This window comes from Cnephaeus nilssonii, assembly GCF_951640355.1.
Source record: "Cnephaeus nilssonii genome assembly, chromosome: 16".
In the NCBI taxonomy this organism is placed as follows: Eukaryota; Metazoa; Chordata; class Mammalia; order Chiroptera; family Vespertilionidae; genus Cnephaeus; species Cnephaeus nilssonii.
Window position 1 is genome coordinate 14,633,985 of NC_137087.1, and position 18,185 is coordinate 14,652,169.

Consider the following 18,185-nt stretch of genomic DNA (forward strand, 5'->3'; position numbering starts at 1 on the left):
CTCTTCCTCAATTGGTGAGGCTAGGGTCAAGGTTTCCTGAACCTGGCGCACAAGTTTGTGGATGAGAAGAAAGCAGGAGGCAGCTGGGAAAGGCCTGAGGAGGTCTATTTCTGTGGATGGTGCTGAGTGGCAGCGCTGTCTCATTCAGTGCCCACCAGTCAGGCCACTTGGGAGGCAGCGAAGGACTGAGATTGTAGGGATGGCAGGACACCGACTTGCACAGCGAGGGTCTCTGATGAATACCAACTGAGCCCAGGTTTTGATAACACAGAAGTTGCTGAAAGCTGCAATCAGCACAGGCAGGGGTGATGAAGAGAGCAGGAGGTGGTGTCTAGTGGCCTCCCGCACTCTCTGGAAGGATGCTGAGATGAAGATGATGGTAGAGGAGAAACACAGCTGGGGATCCAGCATTTGGGGTAACGGAAGTCACAGCAACCAGTGGCCTGTTGCTAAGAGCCCCAGATGGTGTTTCAGCGGAACCCGGGTTGGGGGGGAAGTCCGGAGAAGCCTGGAGGGGATTTGTTGGTTTCTAAAGCTCAGTTTTGCAGGGGAGGGAATCCATGATGGGGGTTTTCTATCCCCTGGGGAAAATGCCCTATTCTTTGCTGCTGTTTTTATGTTATGCATGTTTTGTTTTCAGATTTCAAATCTTGGACTTGATTTAAGGAAAACCCTTAAATTTCCTGACATATAAGGAGGCCCAAAGGCCGCAAACTACAGCCATTTAGAAGGCTAATGAACCAAGGAACCTTAAGGCCACAGTCATCTGCTTGCACACCCCCATAGCACCCCCACCTCCACCCCTCCCCAGTGCTGGACAGACCCAGGGCCTTTGCTGGGTGGGGCTGATTGGGCAGAGAGGCCTTCAGAGTGGCTGCTGGACATGGAAGACAAGGTTGGAGGTACCAAACGCATGACAATTCCATTTTCTGGAAAAGACTGTAGCTTTTTTTTTACATACTGCTTTCGAGTACCAAACACCAAGAACTCTATCTCATTCCATTCCCCCCTTTGACCTTGGCTTTTCTCTAATGGGTGTGTGTCCTGAACGCAATGAATATGTTGTGAATGAAGCAGGAGGAGCTGCAAACATCCCATTCAGCCTCTCTGCCCAGCGCGGCCTCCTTTGCCAGGTCCTCTCAGGCATCCAGGGCCTTCAAGGGCGCGGGGCGGGGCTGAGCTCCGGCTCAGGCAGAGTGTTGGCCTATACAATGAAGGATGCTAACTTCCCCTCATCACAGGAAGGGCTGAAAGGAACCGGAGAATTCCAATTAGACTTAAACTAATGAGCTGGAAGTGTTGGGGAAACCACTGTGGGCAGTGAGGGGACAGTGTGATCATCTTCCTCTTAATCAGCACTGGAAGAACCTGTAGCCCAGCTGGTAGCACACGGGGGGGGGGGGGGGGGGGGGCCGCGAAGTTTCTGAGAACATCAGAAGGGGGACTCCCTCCGGGTAAAGGGATAAAGGCTGCGGAACAAACCCAGACTCTCACCTTTAAGCGGGGAGGAGGGAAGACCTTGGTGGGGAAAGGTGGGCTTGAATGGAGCCCGGTGCACCCCTTCTGCTATGGTAGCTGCCCTCCTCACACCATGGAGTCCAGCTAGATAAAAGAAAGCGACTTTAGGGAACTCAACTGCAGGTTGGAGCCTGCGCCGCCCCGAAGCCAAGGCCCCCTGCCCATCCTTGTCTACTTTCTTAGGCAGCCTCTGTCCCTTCAGGAGAAAAACCACCTGCTGCTGTCAAGGCCGCAGACCACTCGCCAGCCTCCCAGCCTCCCGATGGCCCTGCCTCCACGCACAGGGCCCAGGAGAATTTAGGAAGGGGGGACTGAGGAGCGAACTCAGGGTTGGTGGGGGACGAACTAGCCTGTGTACCTTGAAGAAGGGCCCTCCTCCCTCCCGAGGCCCAGGATCTAGGATCTTAAGGCGTGAGGCCTGTGGAATCCAGTCCACAGCTGGTCACCCCTCCCCTCCCCAATGGGGTCTCCTTTGGGAAAAAATGGCCTGCTATGGGGGCCCACCCATCCTTTTCGGGACCTCCAGGGAGCTGTGCTGGGGGCGCAGAACACTGGAAAGAGTTGCGAGGACCAGTGCCTGGGCTTAGGGCGCTCTTCCTCGGACACTGGGGGGTGGCAGGGGTGCGTGCCAGGCCGCTGCCGAGGGGTCAACCTGCCCCTGGCCCAGCCCTGAGTCTTAGCGCCCCGCACCGCGAGCTTCCTTCCCTCCCGCCTGGGCGGCTGAGCCGCGCCGCTCCAGTTGCTGCAGCTGCTGGCGGCCGCGGGGAGCGCGGGGCGCGCGCCGAAGAGGCTCGGGCGGCGAGGACGGGGACGAGGAGGAGCCGGAGGAAGCAGGAGGAGGCACGGGCGGGGGCCGAGGAGGCTCCGCGGTGGCGACGCGCTCAGGGAGCGTGGGCTAGCGGCGGCGGCGCCCGGCGACCGGCCGCGATGAACCTGCCGCGGCCCAGTGCGCACAGGGGCGGGGAGCGCGAGCCGAGCGCAGCCGCGAGAGGAGGGCCGGCGACCGGGCGGAGGGGGCCGATTATACATTATTAACGAGTTGCCGCCTAATAAGCTCGAAGCGGCTCGTCAGCAGCGCGAATAGCGCGCGGGGAGGGGGGTCCCGGGCCAGAGCGCAGCGCACACGCGTGTCGCACGGCGGGCGGCGCCGCGCCGAGGGCACCCGGGCCCGCGCACAGAGCCGGGGCGGGCCCGGGGGCGGTGCAGACCCCGGACGCGGCAGCCCGCGGCGCCCCCTCAACAGCCGCGCTCCGGGCCAGCGCGACTCCGGGAGAGCGGGGCGCGTGCGGAGGAGGGGGAGCTGCCCCCGCTCCCCATCCCCCTCCCCCCCGGGCGGGCGGGCGGGCCGGCGGCCGGGGGGAGGGCGGGCGGCGCGGCTGGCTGTATATATCTCCGCGCACCCCGCCAGGTCGCGCACAGCGCCCCGAGCCCAGGCGCCTCCCCGCCCCCCTCCCCGCGCTCCGCGGCGGCGGCGGCGGCAGCAGGAGCAGCAATATGGCTGTTGATGGGTGTTCGGGGTGGCGCTGGCGGCGGGTGGAGCTCCCCCGAGCCCCTGCACCCGCTGCCCGTTGCTAGCTATGGCAAATGGTGGCGGCGGCGGCGGCGGCAGCAGCAGCGGCGGCGACGGCGGCGGCGGCGGCGGAGGCAGCAGTCTTAGAATGAGTAGCAATATCCACGCGAACCATCTCAGCCTAGACGCGTCCTCCTCCTCCTCTTCCTCCTCTTCTTCATCCTCCTCTTCTTCTTCGTCCTCGGTCCACGAGCCCAAGATGGATGCGCTCATCATCCCGGTGACCATGGAGGTGCCGTGCGACAGCCGGGGCCAACGCATGTGGTGGGCTTTCCTGGCCTCCTCCATGGTGACTTTCTTCGGGGGCCTCTTCATCATCCTGCTCTGGCGGACGCTCAAGTACCTGTGGACCGTTTGCTGCCACTGCGGGGGCAAGACGAAGGTAAGGCGCGCCCTGGGCGCCCGTCCCCTGCGCCAGCCCCGCCGCTTCTCGGCGTCCCCAGCATCCCACCTCCTCGCTCCTCACCGCGCCGCGCGTCCCTCCATCCTAGGCTGCCTTCGCCTCGCCGGCTTCCCTGCCCTCCGCTCTCCCCGCGCCCTCGGATGTGGGCAGCGGGCGGCGCGGCGGAGGCGAGGAGTTGCCCCCAACCGGTGCGCTCCGGGACGCGGACTCCCCATCCCGCTCCCTTGTTTATTGTAGGGGGTGTTTGCGGCTGCGGCCGGGGTGGGGGACGCGTGCCGCTCGAGCGCTGCGCTGCGGGGTAGGGAGAGCTAACGTGGAAGCTGGGGGCGCTGGGTGCGTGTGCCCCGGGGCTCACCGCCGCCGCTCGGCTCCTAGCGGTGGGCGAGGGGAGCACGGCAGCCGCACTTTAGAAACCTGTTGGGAGAGGAGTTCGTGGAGTCAGAAGAAAGGGAAAGTCTTTTCGGCAAAGGAGGGACCTTTTGCACTAGGAATCCCTGGGGAGGAACATGGCCAGAGGAAATGGGGGAACCTGGGTGTGGGCGAGAAAAGTTGGGGAGATGTACCCCAGTTTGGGAGGTAACTCAGGGAGGTTGGCACTTTAGGAGTGTGGCGAGGTCACACATCTGATGTCACCCCCTTTTCATCCCTTAGATATTCTCCTGGAACATACCCCCCCACCCCCACTCCAGCTTCTGGGGCATCTGTATTCTCGCCCCCATGCCACCTCCTTTAGGTCCCTGGCAATGCCACCAGCAACGTGGAGCTGGGGCGGGAGGTCCGCCTGGGAGCCGCGGAGGCCGCGGTTTCACGCGGAGCCTCCTCTCCGGTTCTGAGGTGGCTGCATGTGGGGCTAGGCTATTCCTGGCGCAGAGACGCCCACCAGCCCCGAGGCTCACTGGCCCGGCTGCTAGGCTCACTGCCTGGTCTGTCGCTGGGTCGCTACAGACTGACCTCTGCCCTCCTGCCCCCACTGGCTGAAGGTTAGGGGGGCATAGAAAACTGCAGAATATAAAAGAAAGACCTGGAAAAAAGTGACCCCAGCTGCCTTCTGTTTGAGTAGTTCCCACCCTGGGGGACCACCCAGGGCCAGCATTTTCAGAGGGAGGGGAGATGGAGGGGGTTAGGGGAGCAGTGCAGGGTAGAGGGAGATCCCCCTCGGAATGTTCACACCTTTTCTGGGAAAGTTCATCCGAGGGCCCCTCAAACTTCCACAGGGCACAGCAACTTGTCGCAGGCTCCTTAGTCGCTCCAGGAAGAGGTAGGGAAACAGGGGCTCTGGGTGACACAGGGTGAACCGAACCCCGCTCTCCTCATTAATTATACATCCTGTTGGGTGCTGAAGCTCAGCTGTGTTTTGTGGCAGCACGTTCGTGTTTTGGAAAATGCTGGTGTGTTGGAAATAAGGGAGAACAATTAAAGCCCTCCCTCTCTCCCTCTCCCGCTTCTCCCGAAGCCTTCGGGTACTGGGCTGGCCTGTTTCCTTTGGAGTTACTGCCTCAGCCAGAGGGTTCTCCTTACTTGTCACGGTGGAAAACCTCCCAATTCCCAGAGGAACCACCAGATTAAGGAGAATCCGAACCATGAGACCCTGAGACCCTGTCCTTAGCGTTGCTCTCCCCTTTACTACCGCTTACTCATAGGCCTTCTTATCCATGCATTTACTCTCCTCCATTCCCCTTCCCTCCCCCCCCACCCCAGGAGTCTTCAGCCCTGAAGTGTATGTTCCTTTGCTGAGCTTCAGTGTCTGCCCTGAGGGGAAAGATAGCTTATGACTGTGTGCATCTACAATGTTTTCTAGACTGAGTGATTGAGTGATTTTGCTGAACTTTTTAACAGTCTCCTTATCCATAAGCAACTGGGCAATCTTGATGATAATGAAAACTTTGTTTTTCAAGGAATCAAAGTAAGTTTGGGTGTTTCTGTAAGTCCTGGGGTTTTAAGCACTCTCCAACATCTTTCTGCTCTAGGGTATATATACATCAGTGCCACTGCAGTGCCCGGGATGAAATGCTAATCATATCGTTCCCATAAAGAATCGCTTTCCTGAATGATGACCAAGCACAACTTCTGTCAGTTTTCTCAAGAAAATAGAGTTTTGGCAATGATCATAGAAAAATAAAATAATCCCTACAAGGAGGCTATATTTTGTAGCTCTAAGACCTGCTGAGCTGACTTAACTAGAAATTTCTACCAAAAATCAGAGATGCGTGCAGTTGGTTGGGAAGATGTGAGGCGATGTAGAACAGGTCTGGGTGCTTTTGATACCATCAGAGTTTGTTTTAAGCCACGCCCAGAATCTCTTTCTACGTGCCCCTTGATTTGCTCAATTAAACCGTGTGTAGCTCTTTATCCCCAGTGGTAAGAACTTAGGCCTTTTGTAAACTATTCTTTCTACCCTTGATGTCCATTGCAGTCATGAATCTTTTGCCCTTCATTCTTTTTGCTTTCTAAGTATTTGGTAGTACAGAAGAGTGCATTTGGCCTGAACTTGGAATAATTACTTTCACTGCTGGGTTTCTCAAGCAAACCTGGGCTGCTTTTCCCCAGAATGCTATTGGTCCTCACAGGTGTTCCCCCTCACCTTCATTCAGTCCCAAGATGGTTTGACCAGGAGCTGGGGCCCATTGGGAGGCTGGTCTTTTTAGCATCAGAAATTGCCCTGGAGGTAAGTCGGCAGGGAGCTGTGAACCACAGGCTTTGGGCCTCTGGGACCACACCATCCTTTCTGATCAAAGGAACCTGGGACTGTGGATGCATCGGCGGTACCTTTGGCCTCTGAATCCCAAATGGTGAATGACTCCATTATTTTGAAAAGAATTGTGTGTGGGTTTTTCTTTTGAGGAAATACATAGGAACATGAATCACATTCCCCTCCTATTGGGACCTTGGACACAGTCGTTTCAGTGCTGTGCCCTTTTCTGTTCTTGGTCACATTGTGTTTTTTTTTTTCTGTTGGGTCTCATCAGAGCTCTCTCTTGACTGGGCCGTGACATTTTGAGGTCCAGTCCAGCAGCAGGCTGGTGTGAACAGGGAGCTGCTCGGGCAGCCTGAAGAAGGCCGTGACCTTGAAGAAGTCACTTAACCTCTCTGGTCTCTTTTCCTGTGTTTAAAACGTGGTCTTTGAATTCTGCGTTCTCATGTCCCTTCCTGCTCTCTGACTCAGTGTCAGGAAGTGGAAGGAGTTGAGAGACTGGGTAAAGTTCTAGCTCAGAGTGTGGTGCAGCCATTCCTTTAGGAATTCAGCCGTCCACGCCTCCCCCCAACCCCCCGTGTCTTTCTCTCCATCTCCTGCCCCTCGTCCAGCACACAGTCTCCTTGTCTTTCAATTGGTCTGGAAGCTGAGGCCGGCTTCCTGGGGAGCTTTGGTTTGCTGAGGGGCCTCATGTGGCGGCCTCCCTACTGCCCTGAGCTAGAGCTGTTCCCCCTGTAGAAGTTTGGGCTTGATTGAGGCTGGTCTGCATGTAATGAATTATTGAGGTATTGTCTCCATGGTTGTGTCTGAAAAAAACAACACGTGTTCTCTGTCAGGCTCCTGACTAATATAAATATCAGATCCCATTATGGCTTGGTAATTACCCAGGGTCTGGCCTGATGCATCCAATCAGGGCTGGAGCTTCAGGGCCTCTGAATTCTCGATGCACATTGGCCCTCGTGTCTCATCTCGCGCGTCCTGGGGATCAGCTGCATCGGACGACCTTCACAGGCTCCTTGGATGAGATCACTTAGGCCTTGGAGAAGTTCTCAGTCCCACTCCAGCTGACCTTCTCTTATCCAGGCAGCTCTTGCTTCTCGTGCCTGGCTCTCTTTATGGAAATACACACTTGAGTAGAGACTACAGTCAGACCCACGTGCAAATCCTGGATCTCACATCTATTAGTAGGGCGTCTTTGTCGGGCAACCATGTCAAGCCTTGAATTCTTCATCTGTAAAAAGAGCACAGTGATGCTTACTTTGTAGGGTTCTTATAAGGAATGGCAGTGATGGGCATGTAGCATCCAGCAAATGCCTGGCAGTTAGCAGGGCTCCTGCAGATGGGACCTGCTGTAGCTTCACCGAGTGGTGAGTTTATTTTCTCTTGGTTCCTTAACCTTTGGCCCCTGTAGGGCACAGACTACAACAAATAGAACTTTTGAGCCAGAAGGAATCTCAAAACCCTGAATTCAGCCTGAGGTTGGGCATTTGGCTGTTGCAGGGCTGGCAGATTGGGGAGGGGCAGCCAAGGCGGGCTCTGTGGATGAGGCCTGGCAGGATGGCTGGTGCATTATGGTGTGGCGGTCCCTGGATGAGCATTGACAGGATGGGGCTCCAGGAGCTGCAGACCCATCAGAAGTGAAAGGTTTGTTGGGCAGGTGTGGCTGTCCCCCATCCCTTGAATTCTGGCTCCTCATGTCCGTTCCTGCTCTCTGATTCAGTGTCAGAAAGTGGAAGGAGTTGAGAGACTGGGTGAAGTTTCTAGCTCAGAGTGTGTTTTGCAATGGTGCAGCCATTCCTTTAAGAATTCAGCTCGGCGCCCTGTTAATCCCTGTTAACCCCATCCTGGAGCTCACAGACCTGCTCCCCCAATAAGGTAACAGTATCTTAACCAGGATGCTCTCTACCTGGACCAGCTTTAGCGTTTCCCGAAGTGAGTTCTGTGGAGCACTTGCCCTTGAAGTTACCTTGTGAGAAAATGGAGAGTCATGGCATACCTGCGTGCCCCTGGGAGAGCCCAGGCTGGGGGAATCCTGCAGGAGAGACATTGGTTAAGCTGCCCCTGACTGCTCACTTAGAGCAGCGTTGCCTAGATGTCGAGCCTGCTGTGCATACCTGAGAGTCAGCCTGTGACCTTGGGCAAGGACTTTATTGCTATGTGCCTCAGTTTCCTCATCTGCAAATTGGGGATTGGAATAGAGCACAGCCCTATGGGATAGGTACTCCCTTTAACTCTATCTTACAGCACTTCCTAGGAGGACACGGCAACTGTAAGCCATGGGCTGGCCCTGCTTCCAGTGCCCAGGGCCCTTGCCCACACATGCATCAGGAGGAAAGGAAGAACCGCCCTAGCATTTGGCCTGGGGGAGGAAGGATTCCTAGGTCAAGGCCAAGTGGTTTCACCTCTGTCTTCTTCCCTGAATGGGGACATTCATTGGGTGCCTGGCAGCAGGGGTAATGCCAGCTTTGTCGGTTTCTCCGGCTTTCTCCCTGTCTCCTCACCCCCTCACTAGGGCAGAGAAGCCTAGTGCTCAAGCAATCAGGTTGGCGTGGATTGCAATGCCAGGACCTCCTTCCCAAAGTGGCCCCAGGGATGTCCCTGCTCACAGAGGCAGTGGCCATGCTAACCTGCCAATCACAGCAGCCGCCGCCACCTTCCTGGGACTCCAGAGCTGTGGAGTCCCATGGAAAAAACTGTACTTGTGTTGGGATGCCACAGCTCCTGGGGCCCAGCTGAGAGCACTGGTCTTCATGGGGTCATGCGTGGGGGTCAGGCCAGATCGGGCTGGAGCAGGACCGCTGCAATCCCACAGCCATTCTGTGTGCAGTGGGGGGCACGCGTGTCTCCTTTGTTGAAATGCTTCCCGAGTGGGTGGAATCGGCCCTGGCCACATGGAGAAGGAAACTCAAAGGCCCCACCTTCCAGCGGCAGGGGTGACCCAGCATTCTGGATAGAAGGCTCAAGGAATATTCAACGGGGGTGTCAGATCTTCCCCTCCAAGGGCTGGATAGAGCATCTAGCCGTCTAATCCTGGGGCTTCTCGCACCTTAATAGGCACATGAATCACCTGAGGAGCTATTAAAGTACAGGTTCTGATTAAGAAAGTCCACAGTGGGCCCCGAGATCCTGCATTTCTGACAGGACACTGGCAGGGCCGTGCTGCGCAGACCACAGTGTGAGTAGCGAGGGTCTGGTCCAGACCTCAGCCTCCAGGCAGCCCCTCCCCGAAGACAGGCGTATTTTTAAGTATGGAAATTCCCCACTCCTCAGCGGTGGGAAGGGATGAGAAGCGGGAGGGTCACTGCGCTGGATGGCCAGGTCCAGAAAACCGCTCAGCCTCTCTGAGGTGCTGCGGTTCAGCCCGGGCGCCTCCCGCTAAGGCTGAGTGTTCAGGCGCCTGCTCCCCAGGAACCCACTGGCGCTACTGGTTTGGGGTAGGGTTGTGGTGGCCAGAGCAGGGTTCTGCAGATGTACAGGGTGTGGTCTGTGTGCGGTCAACATGTGGGCTCTCCCTCCTGCCAGCTGGGCACACTGCAAGGGGAGAGGCTTTCTGAAGTCCAGGATGGCTGCCCAGCCAAACCACCTTCTTGCAAAATTAAAGGCTCGCGGTGTGGCCAAGGCTGCGCTGTGGTGATGCTCCAGGAAGCCAGCTGCTGGCCACTCCCTCCAGAGTGTTTGAAGTCAGAGCAAAGCAATATGCCCGCCTGGCTTTCCATCGGGACCTGGGTGGGCCTTCCTAGGCAGAGGTGCAACTGGAAAGGACTGAGCTGGAGGCCTGGTGGCCGAGTGCGGGGAGATGGGTGGCCCTGTGCTGTGCAGCCCTCCCGTGGCCCCTCTCAGAAACCCCGCTGAGAGCACAATTCACCATAGCTAAGATCTGGAAACAGCCTAGGTGCCCGTCAGCAGATGATTGGATCATAAAACCGTGGTACATCTACACAATGGAATACTATGCTGCCATAAAAAAGAAGGAATTCTCATCATTTGCAGCAACCTGGATGGAATTGGAGAACATTATGCTGAGTGAAATAAGCCAGTCAAAGAAAGAAAAATACCACATGATCTCACTCATTTATGGATAATAAAGAACATTATAAACTGATGAACAAAAAGATAGATACAGAGACAGTAAAGCATCAAACAGACTGTCAAATTACAGCGGGAAGGTTAGGGAGAGGTGGGGGAGATAAGAGATCAACGGACGGACTTGTATGCATGCATATAAGCATAAACAATGGATGCAAAACTCTGGGGGGTGAGGGCATGTATGGGTGTGGGTGGGGTGGGGGGACAATGGTAAGATATGTACACATATAATACCTAAATAAAAAACAAGTGGGGAAAAAAAAAAAAGAAAGAAACCCCGCTGAGGAAACGGAGACTAGCTCCTCTCCCCGCAGCAAGGTCTGTCGCAGCTCACTCTGTCAGGGGCTTTTCCTTGAGATGTGCTTTCTGTTGTTCCTTGTCCAAGGGCGGGCCCGGAGTATGCTGGACCCACGAGCATCTCCAGCAGCCCCGATGAAGAAGGGCTTAGTATAATGCCCAACACACAGTCAGTGCTCAGATAGAATGGTTATCATGGTGGTGGTTTCTGCTCTCATTGCACGGTAAGCATATCCTGTATACCGAGTTAGGTGCTAGGGGAAGTATAAGACCCAGCTCTGACTTTTAGCTGACAGGGTCACAAGCAAAAGCGCCCAGTTATCTTCTTTTGGGGTATGCACATGTCTGATCTCTGAGTTGCCTGCAAACCCCTTGAGGGCGGGAAGTGAGTCCTATAAATGCAAGCACGTATGTTAGTTGGGAGCTGGGTGGGAATGTAGTAGGTGCAAACACATTTTGCTGTATTTTTTTTTTTTGCGGGGGCTGTAATTTGTTAGAAGCTGTGAAGAAACTCTGGGTGAATGAGATGAGCTGATTTGGTGACCAAGTGCTGTTTGAGTCACTCCTGGATTTTAATTGTCCACACCGCCTGCTCTCTCTTGACCAGTGGGTGACAAGGATTTAGTTCAGGACGAGCAGTTGTACATGAGGTGCATGAGTCAGGCAGGGGATGGAAGGGCAGCTTCCAAAGAAGGGCAGCTTGAAGATGAAATTTGCTTTGTTTTTGGCATTATTAGGTGGTTGTCTTTGGGACATTATGTCTAATTGCCAATTTGGAAATGTAATCGCATTCCAGGTCCACAATGGGTCTACTTAACATCGTGAAGCCGGCCTCCGAGCCATCTCCCTGGAAGATCTCATGACCTGTGTAACTAACGCTTTCCATGGCCCAACGCGTAGTTATTCAAAACATCTCAGTGACGGGTATTCTTTATGCTGTTTCCTTGCCCCCTACCAGGTTTTCTCAGGGGCCACATCCCCGTGCACTCTGGGTATTGCCAAGGCAATTAGCAGAAAAGCCTATATTCCTTCCTTTTTCTCCTTCCTTTTGCTCATCATTCTTTCCTTTCTTCCTTAGTGGTTTCTGCCAAGTCCAGGATCAGAGGGGCTGAAGTTTGGAGGTTAGTGGACAACAATAGGGGCTTGATCTTGCAAGTTTGGAAGCACATGGAATTACAAAGTCCGAGTGGTGGAAGGGGGCTTCGGGGCCCGGTCCTGCCTCCTCCCCAGTACCACAGGAAGCCACCTGGTGTCTGGGCCGCGCTGGGAGCCCTCTGCCCCATCGCCAGCGCAGATGAGGGTGTCATCATCTCCTGAGGCCACCATTCCACTGGGGATCCCCCGCCCCTTTGAATGAATGGAAAGATCTTTCTCCTTGCATTCGTCCCTCTTTGTTTTGGTTCATTTCAGGACCCTTGGAACAAGTCTTGGTGGATGATAGGCTTCAAATTCTAAATCCAGCCCAGGAAGACCCAGAGGTGGGGCGGTATTGAGGTGTCAGCAATGTTGTTGAGACATACAACGCCCTTAACCTGTATTGCTCCTGTGCAGGACACTTTCTCTCTCTTGGGGTGTCCTTTTGCTCCATTCTTTAAAGTTTGGGAAAATGGCCCATTCCGGCTATTGGTTCTTATACTGTGCCCTCTGAAATCTGTCTGGTCTTGTCCAGAAGCTGTGGATGGAGGTTTTGGCTGCCCCTTGGGCCCTTAGGTCGCCTTTTCATTATGGTGCGTGCCTGTGTCTCCAGAGTTCATCTTCCTTCACAGTTTAGTGCTGGGCTTGGCCGAGAGCAGATGTAGCTTTGGGGCCATGCCAAGAATCCAGATGTGGAGCGTGGATCCTTTGTTAAGAAGCCCAAGTTGGGCTCTGCTTTCTGTGTGTCAGCTCTACCTAAAGGAAAGAGAACAGACAAGTCTTGAGCCTCTTTTGCATCATTTAAATGTAGGTGCCGCTTAGAATTGAAGATCATTCCTGCCCAACTGCTCATCTCTTCTCTTCTCTTGGGCTTCCAGATACTGGCGCTGCCATTTCCCCTGTTGTGCAGAGCAGGAAGAAGCCAGAGTGGAAACGAGAACGTACAGGAGGAGAAGGCGAGGGAGGGCAGGGATGCAGGGAGGTGGTTACACCAAGGAAGTGAGGACTTCTCTTATGGAAGCTAGAGGTTGGATCAATATATAATCGGATGGATTTTGCTTTAGTCTATTTGTCTTACTATGTAAATGGTGACAAGGGACCTTACCCCCAAGGAGTGAAGCGATATATAAAGACCAGTGGAAAGAGTGATTGCAGTTTTGGAAGGTTGTAGCTTTTCTAGTGGGAAGTCCCATCTGATTAATGGCTCGTGTGGGCCTGTGGCCCTGTGACCCAGGCACCAGGGTCCAGGCTTCCCGGGATCTTCCCTGTGAGCTTGTTATACAAGAGCGGAATCTTGCTCCTCTTCGTGAGAAGTTGCTGATTGAACTTGTGACTTCGGGGAGTGGACCCTTTGTGGCTCTGGAAGGTGAGAAAGTGGGCATGGGGCAGTAATCAAATGGAGAACCAGAGATAAGGGCTCTGAGGTGTGGTGGAAAGATCTGGAAGAGGAGGGGGTTTATCCAGGTGCTGGGATTTTCATGGCCAACTTCAGCCGGCAACAGCTTCAGACATTGTTTTCCTTCTTTGTGCCCTGGGAGCACTCTCCTCCCCGGGCTCATAGGGGTTGGCCGAGTTGCCCAGGAGTCATGGCCATTCCGCCGGCCATTCCGCACAGCTGATCATTGGGAAGATTCTTGAAAATTATGGGATGGCGTCTCCAGCTGAACCCAACAGAGAAGTCACGGCTTGCCTCAGTCTTAAAAAAGAAACCCTTTTCTTAAGTTCATGTGCAACCTTATTTTCCCCATAAAATTTCTTTTGCAATTTCTGCGTTTTACACTTTTGTCCTTAACTCTAAATGCACAGTATATTCCTTATAGAAAATGTGGGCAGTGCAGAGGCATTAAAAGAAAAGGACACCTCACACCTCACTCCCGCTAGTGTGCCTGCTCTGTCAAACCCGGAAAACAGCAAGTGGTGGCGGGGCTGGGGAGCCTCGGACACCTGTGCATTGCTGGTGGGAATGTAAAGTGATGCAGCCACCGTGGAAAACAGTATGGTGGTTCCTCAAAAAATTAAAAAAAATAGGATTATGACCCAGCAGATCCACTCTGGGCACAGATCCAAAAGAAGATATTTGTACACCTACGTGCACAGCAGCATCATTCCTAACAGCCCAAAGGTGGAAGCAGCCCAAGTGCCCATTGATGGATGTATATACATGCAATGGAGTATTAGGGTGAAACGGAAGGACGAATCGACACATGCTACAACACGGATGAACCTTGGAAACGTTAAGCTGAGTGAAATAAGCCAGACATAAAGGTTCTACTGTATGGTTCTACTTACATAAGGTGCCGAGAGTAGTCACCATTGGTAGAGACAGCAAGTGGATTGCAGATTACCAGGGGCTGGGGAATGGCGAGTTGTTTAATGGGTTTAGAATATCCGTTTTGCAAAATGAAAAAGTTATGCATAACAATGCGAATATGCTTGAAAAAAAGGACACTTCACGCCCACTCGTATGACTGCTGTATAAAAACTCAGAAAATAATTAGTGTTGGCGAGGACGTGAAGGTTTGCACACACTGTGCACTGTTAGTGGGAATGTAAAATGATGTGTACTCAACTGTACACCAAGAAATGGCTAAGATGGTAACTTTTGTCTATTTTACCACAATTTATTTTTAAAAGGGAAACATGTCTTCCTTTCCCACCTCCTAGAGGTGACCCCCGTTATCTTTGGGCACATTTCCTTCCCAGACACATTTCCACCACGGCGCGCACCTTTGTTGGTGGGGCGGCTACCATCCTTCCTCTGAGCATTGGTAACTGGCGGTCCCAGGAGAAGTGCCCGGTGGGCCTGGTTCGATTTCGATGGCATCCGCACTGGGAGCAGAAGAGCAGACAGAACAACCCTCTTTCTGCCCACAGACTCTGGTGTTTATTCTTGCAGGGAAGTAAGGGACTGCTGGGTTTTTTATGCTGATGTGTGCGTGGCTATGGTGTCTTCGGCTGGTCACCGTCTCTGGGCCCCAGTTTTCTCATAGGTTAACATGCTCTCCGACTCAATGGTTTCCATACACAGGCATTTCTTAAATCAGATTTCAGCGCTCTCATTGTACCTGATAAAGAACCCAGGAGTAACTTACTCAGGGCAGTGGGATCATGGAGCAGTTCTCGAAATCACAAGAGTGACATCTGATGGACACGTACCGAAAACTTCAGTATTGGCTTTGATGAGATGGCATATTTAAGAATTACAATCTGGGGACACAGACCCCATCAGAAATACCATCAAACTTGTCATTAAAAAAAGTCTCAGAAACAGGATTTTGTGACTATGTTGTTACTTCTAAGGATATAGCCACACTACTATTGAGGTTTCAATTTTAAGTTTTGATGTGGAGGAAAAGTTATAAAAAGGTCTTCAATTATAGGATAGACTGTGATAGGCCTGGCTGTGTTGAGGTTGGGCATAAAAAGAAACATCTGATTAAAGAGAATGTCATGCAAATCAACTTAACTTTGATGCTTTTTCTTAACCTGCCTCAGAAGCAACCCCAGAACAAGAATGTTCATCTCAGCCCTGTTCCGCGGAGCAGTCCAGCTGCCAGGAGGGGGGCCCAGATGACCGCAGCTTCTGTGGCCCAGGGGAGTGTCTGAAGGGGTGATCCTCACATACTCAATCACTTCCAAACCTCTCCCCCCCACCCCCACCCCAACTCTGCAACTCATTAGTTGCTAGTATGGTAGAACTTACTGAATAGTCTCTTAGGTTACATACCCTCAATTAGATTATGCTCCAGGGCCATGTATTAAATTTTAACCTGTCACAGATACCTTACACCAGTGGTCGGCAAACTCATTAGTCAACAGAGCCAAATATCAACAGTACAACGACTGAAATTTCTTTTGAGAGCCGAAAACCGACTTCTGCGCATGGGCCACGAAGTTTCAATCGCACTGTACGTGCGCGCCCGCACGTGGTATTTTGTGGAAGAGCCACACTCAAGGGGCCAAAGAGCCGCATGTGGCTCGCGAGCCGCAGTTTGCCGACCACTGCCTTACACGAACACTTCCCAGAGCCACAAAGTACCAGGTAGCTTTGGGTATTATTGAGTGAATTGGTGATTGTGTAGGACTTGAGGAACCCCAGACAAAATTACTTCCTTAGCTTTTCCTGTCTTATAGTTTAACACTTCCGGGGAGAAAGGGGGTGGGGGGCGGGGGCAGACATATCCTACAAGTGCTGAACACTTGATTTGTGGCCAGGAACCAGATTTGTATGACAGCGTTTGAAAACTCGGGCAACCTTTTCGTTTCCCAGTGACAGGCAGTGCAAGCACGCTGGTTTTAATTGGCCCCTTCTTTAAATCAGGAGCTGAAATGTTATCATGCAAATCTCTCCTGAGTTGCATGGAAACTAATAAAATCATGAAGGCTTCTATTTGTATGCTATGAACACAGTCTGTAATGAAACTGAAACAGCTATCTCTAGGGATGATGCTATTTAAGTGCTAGGCAGGGCTTTGAAACGGTTTTAATGGTGGAAAGAGAAACTGGCAAGTGAGGCGTGCCTGTTCTTTCCTCCCCAGCTCACCAGCGCCTGCTCACTCTGCTCCTCTGTACTTCCTGACCTCAGAGAGAATGAATTGAAGACAGAGAGCTCTCATCGCTAATATATCCTCTCTGTCACCTGCTTTAGGAAACAGCACTTGATTCTCAAACATTTCTTCTTAGCCTTTTCCTCTTCCTCCTCAGGCATTGCATTGGTCTCCACACTTAGTGGTGTTTTGTTTTGGTAAGTCTTTCTATGTGGACTGGAGTTTTTTCTTTGGGAAAAATGTTTTTTTGAATAGTTGCTATGCATCAAGTATTGTGTTAAAACTCCTTATGTTTTTGTTACGTTACTAGGGGCCCAGTGCATGAATTCATGCACCTTAAAAGGAACTGTGGGCTGTGAGGCTGTGGTGGGCACAGGGGCGGGTCTTGGCCCATCCCGCCGCAGGCCCCGGTCCTCTCTCTGCTGGCAGCCCAGCTCCCACCGCCGCCGTTCCCACACGCTGAAGGCGCCGGCCCTTGCTCGCACCCGCTGGCGGTGCGGAGTGATTGGGCCAGCAGAGGGTGCGAGTGCTGGGCGGGACCGTGGCATGCGGGAGCAAAGAATTTTCAGTACCCACCAGAGGCTCACCCTGATGACAAGGACTGGCGCCCCCCCCTTGGTCTGGCACCCCAACTCATCTGCTCCACCATCCCTCCGTGGCTGATGCCCGCCATGCTCTGCATGTGCCCCCTGGTGGTCAGTGCACGTCATAGCTACCGGTTGTTCCGTTGTTTTGCCGTTTGGTCTATTTGCATATTAGGGTTTTATATATATAGATTTAAACCTCAAGAACAATCTTATGGAGCACTTTTATAATCCCCATTTTACAGATTAAAAAACTGAGGCATAGAGAATAAAATTATTAAAAAAGTTTTATATAGCAAGCATTGAATGCTTACTGTGTATCTGGTAGTTTCTAAGTTCTTTATATGTGTTATCTTACTTAATCCCCACAACAGCCCCATGATAAATATTATCATCCTCACTTTACAGATTAGGAAACGGAGGCATGGAGAGGTTGAATAACTCGCCCAGGGTCACACACTAGTGAGGGGCAGAGGCGGGATTCAATCCTGGCAGGTGACAGTGTAGCCCACACATCTAACCCCTGCACTGTGTGCCTAGAATTATACCTCTTGCAGCGGCAGGTCGGCTCTGCTCCACTCAGCCCTGCACAGTGAGAGCAGCTCAGGCCCCAGAGAAGACTGAAGAGAGGAGTCACTGTGTCGAGACTCAGGCACCATCCCCAGATGAGATGTGCGATCCCTCTGACAGTTCAGAGAATTCTGTTCTATCAGGATGGAAACAAACCTTAAAGCTTACCTAGTCCTTTTAATCTCTGAAAGTCTTGGTTTCCTTTGCTGGAAAATGGGAATTACCTTTTCTACCGGATAGGCAGTGTGCTGTGTGCAGCCGTGCAGGTTGCTCACCGTACATCTCCAGGGCGGCGATGGCATTCACATCAGATAATCCAGTTGTGCTTTACGAACTATGTACCCATGTCCCTGCACGGAGGCATATGTGAGACATGGAGTACATATTGGGGCATTTTTCTGGCTATTGGTCTTCCTTGATAAAAACACGAATTTTAATATTAACACATCCATGGAAGGTATGAGGAGTAGTCTGCAGAATTCAAACATATTTTTAGAAACTTGAGAGGAGTGTGTGTGTGTGTGTGTGTGTGTGTATGCGCACACGCACATGCAGGAGACAGGAGATCTGGAGGATGGGAGATGTTTGACACCCACTAGCAGTCTTGTCATTAGGCTGTGACCCTAACCATCCTGATGCAGAATTATGTCCACATGCCATTTGCTCATATCTCAAACTCTGAAGCTGTGTTATTGAAAGCATGGGCATTCTGTGAAAAGCAAATAAATATATTTGAATTCCCTGATCTGTTATAAATAAAGTGCATTTCGGATGTCGGTGGGGC

The 18,185-nt window shown here is 52.8% G+C and overlaps 1 protein-coding gene across 21 annotated transcripts in view; it reads left to right on the forward strand.

Annotated features, from left to right (window-relative positions):
• Window positions 1-3,095: 3,095 nt before the first annotated feature.
• KCNMA1 (potassium calcium-activated channel subfamily M alpha 1) overlaps window positions 3,096-18,185 on the forward strand; it is a gene marked incomplete at both ends in the record, with an annotated part of 694,964 nt that continues 679,874 nt past the window's right edge. For all 21 annotated transcript variants that reach the window (XM_079794081.1, XM_079794087.1, XM_079794070.1 and 18 more), the window contains one exon: window positions 3,096-3,470. In XM_079794081.1, coding sequence (XP_079650207.1) covers window positions 3,096-3,470 — 375 coding nt within the window. The remainder of the gene's footprint in view (window positions 3,471-18,185) is intronic.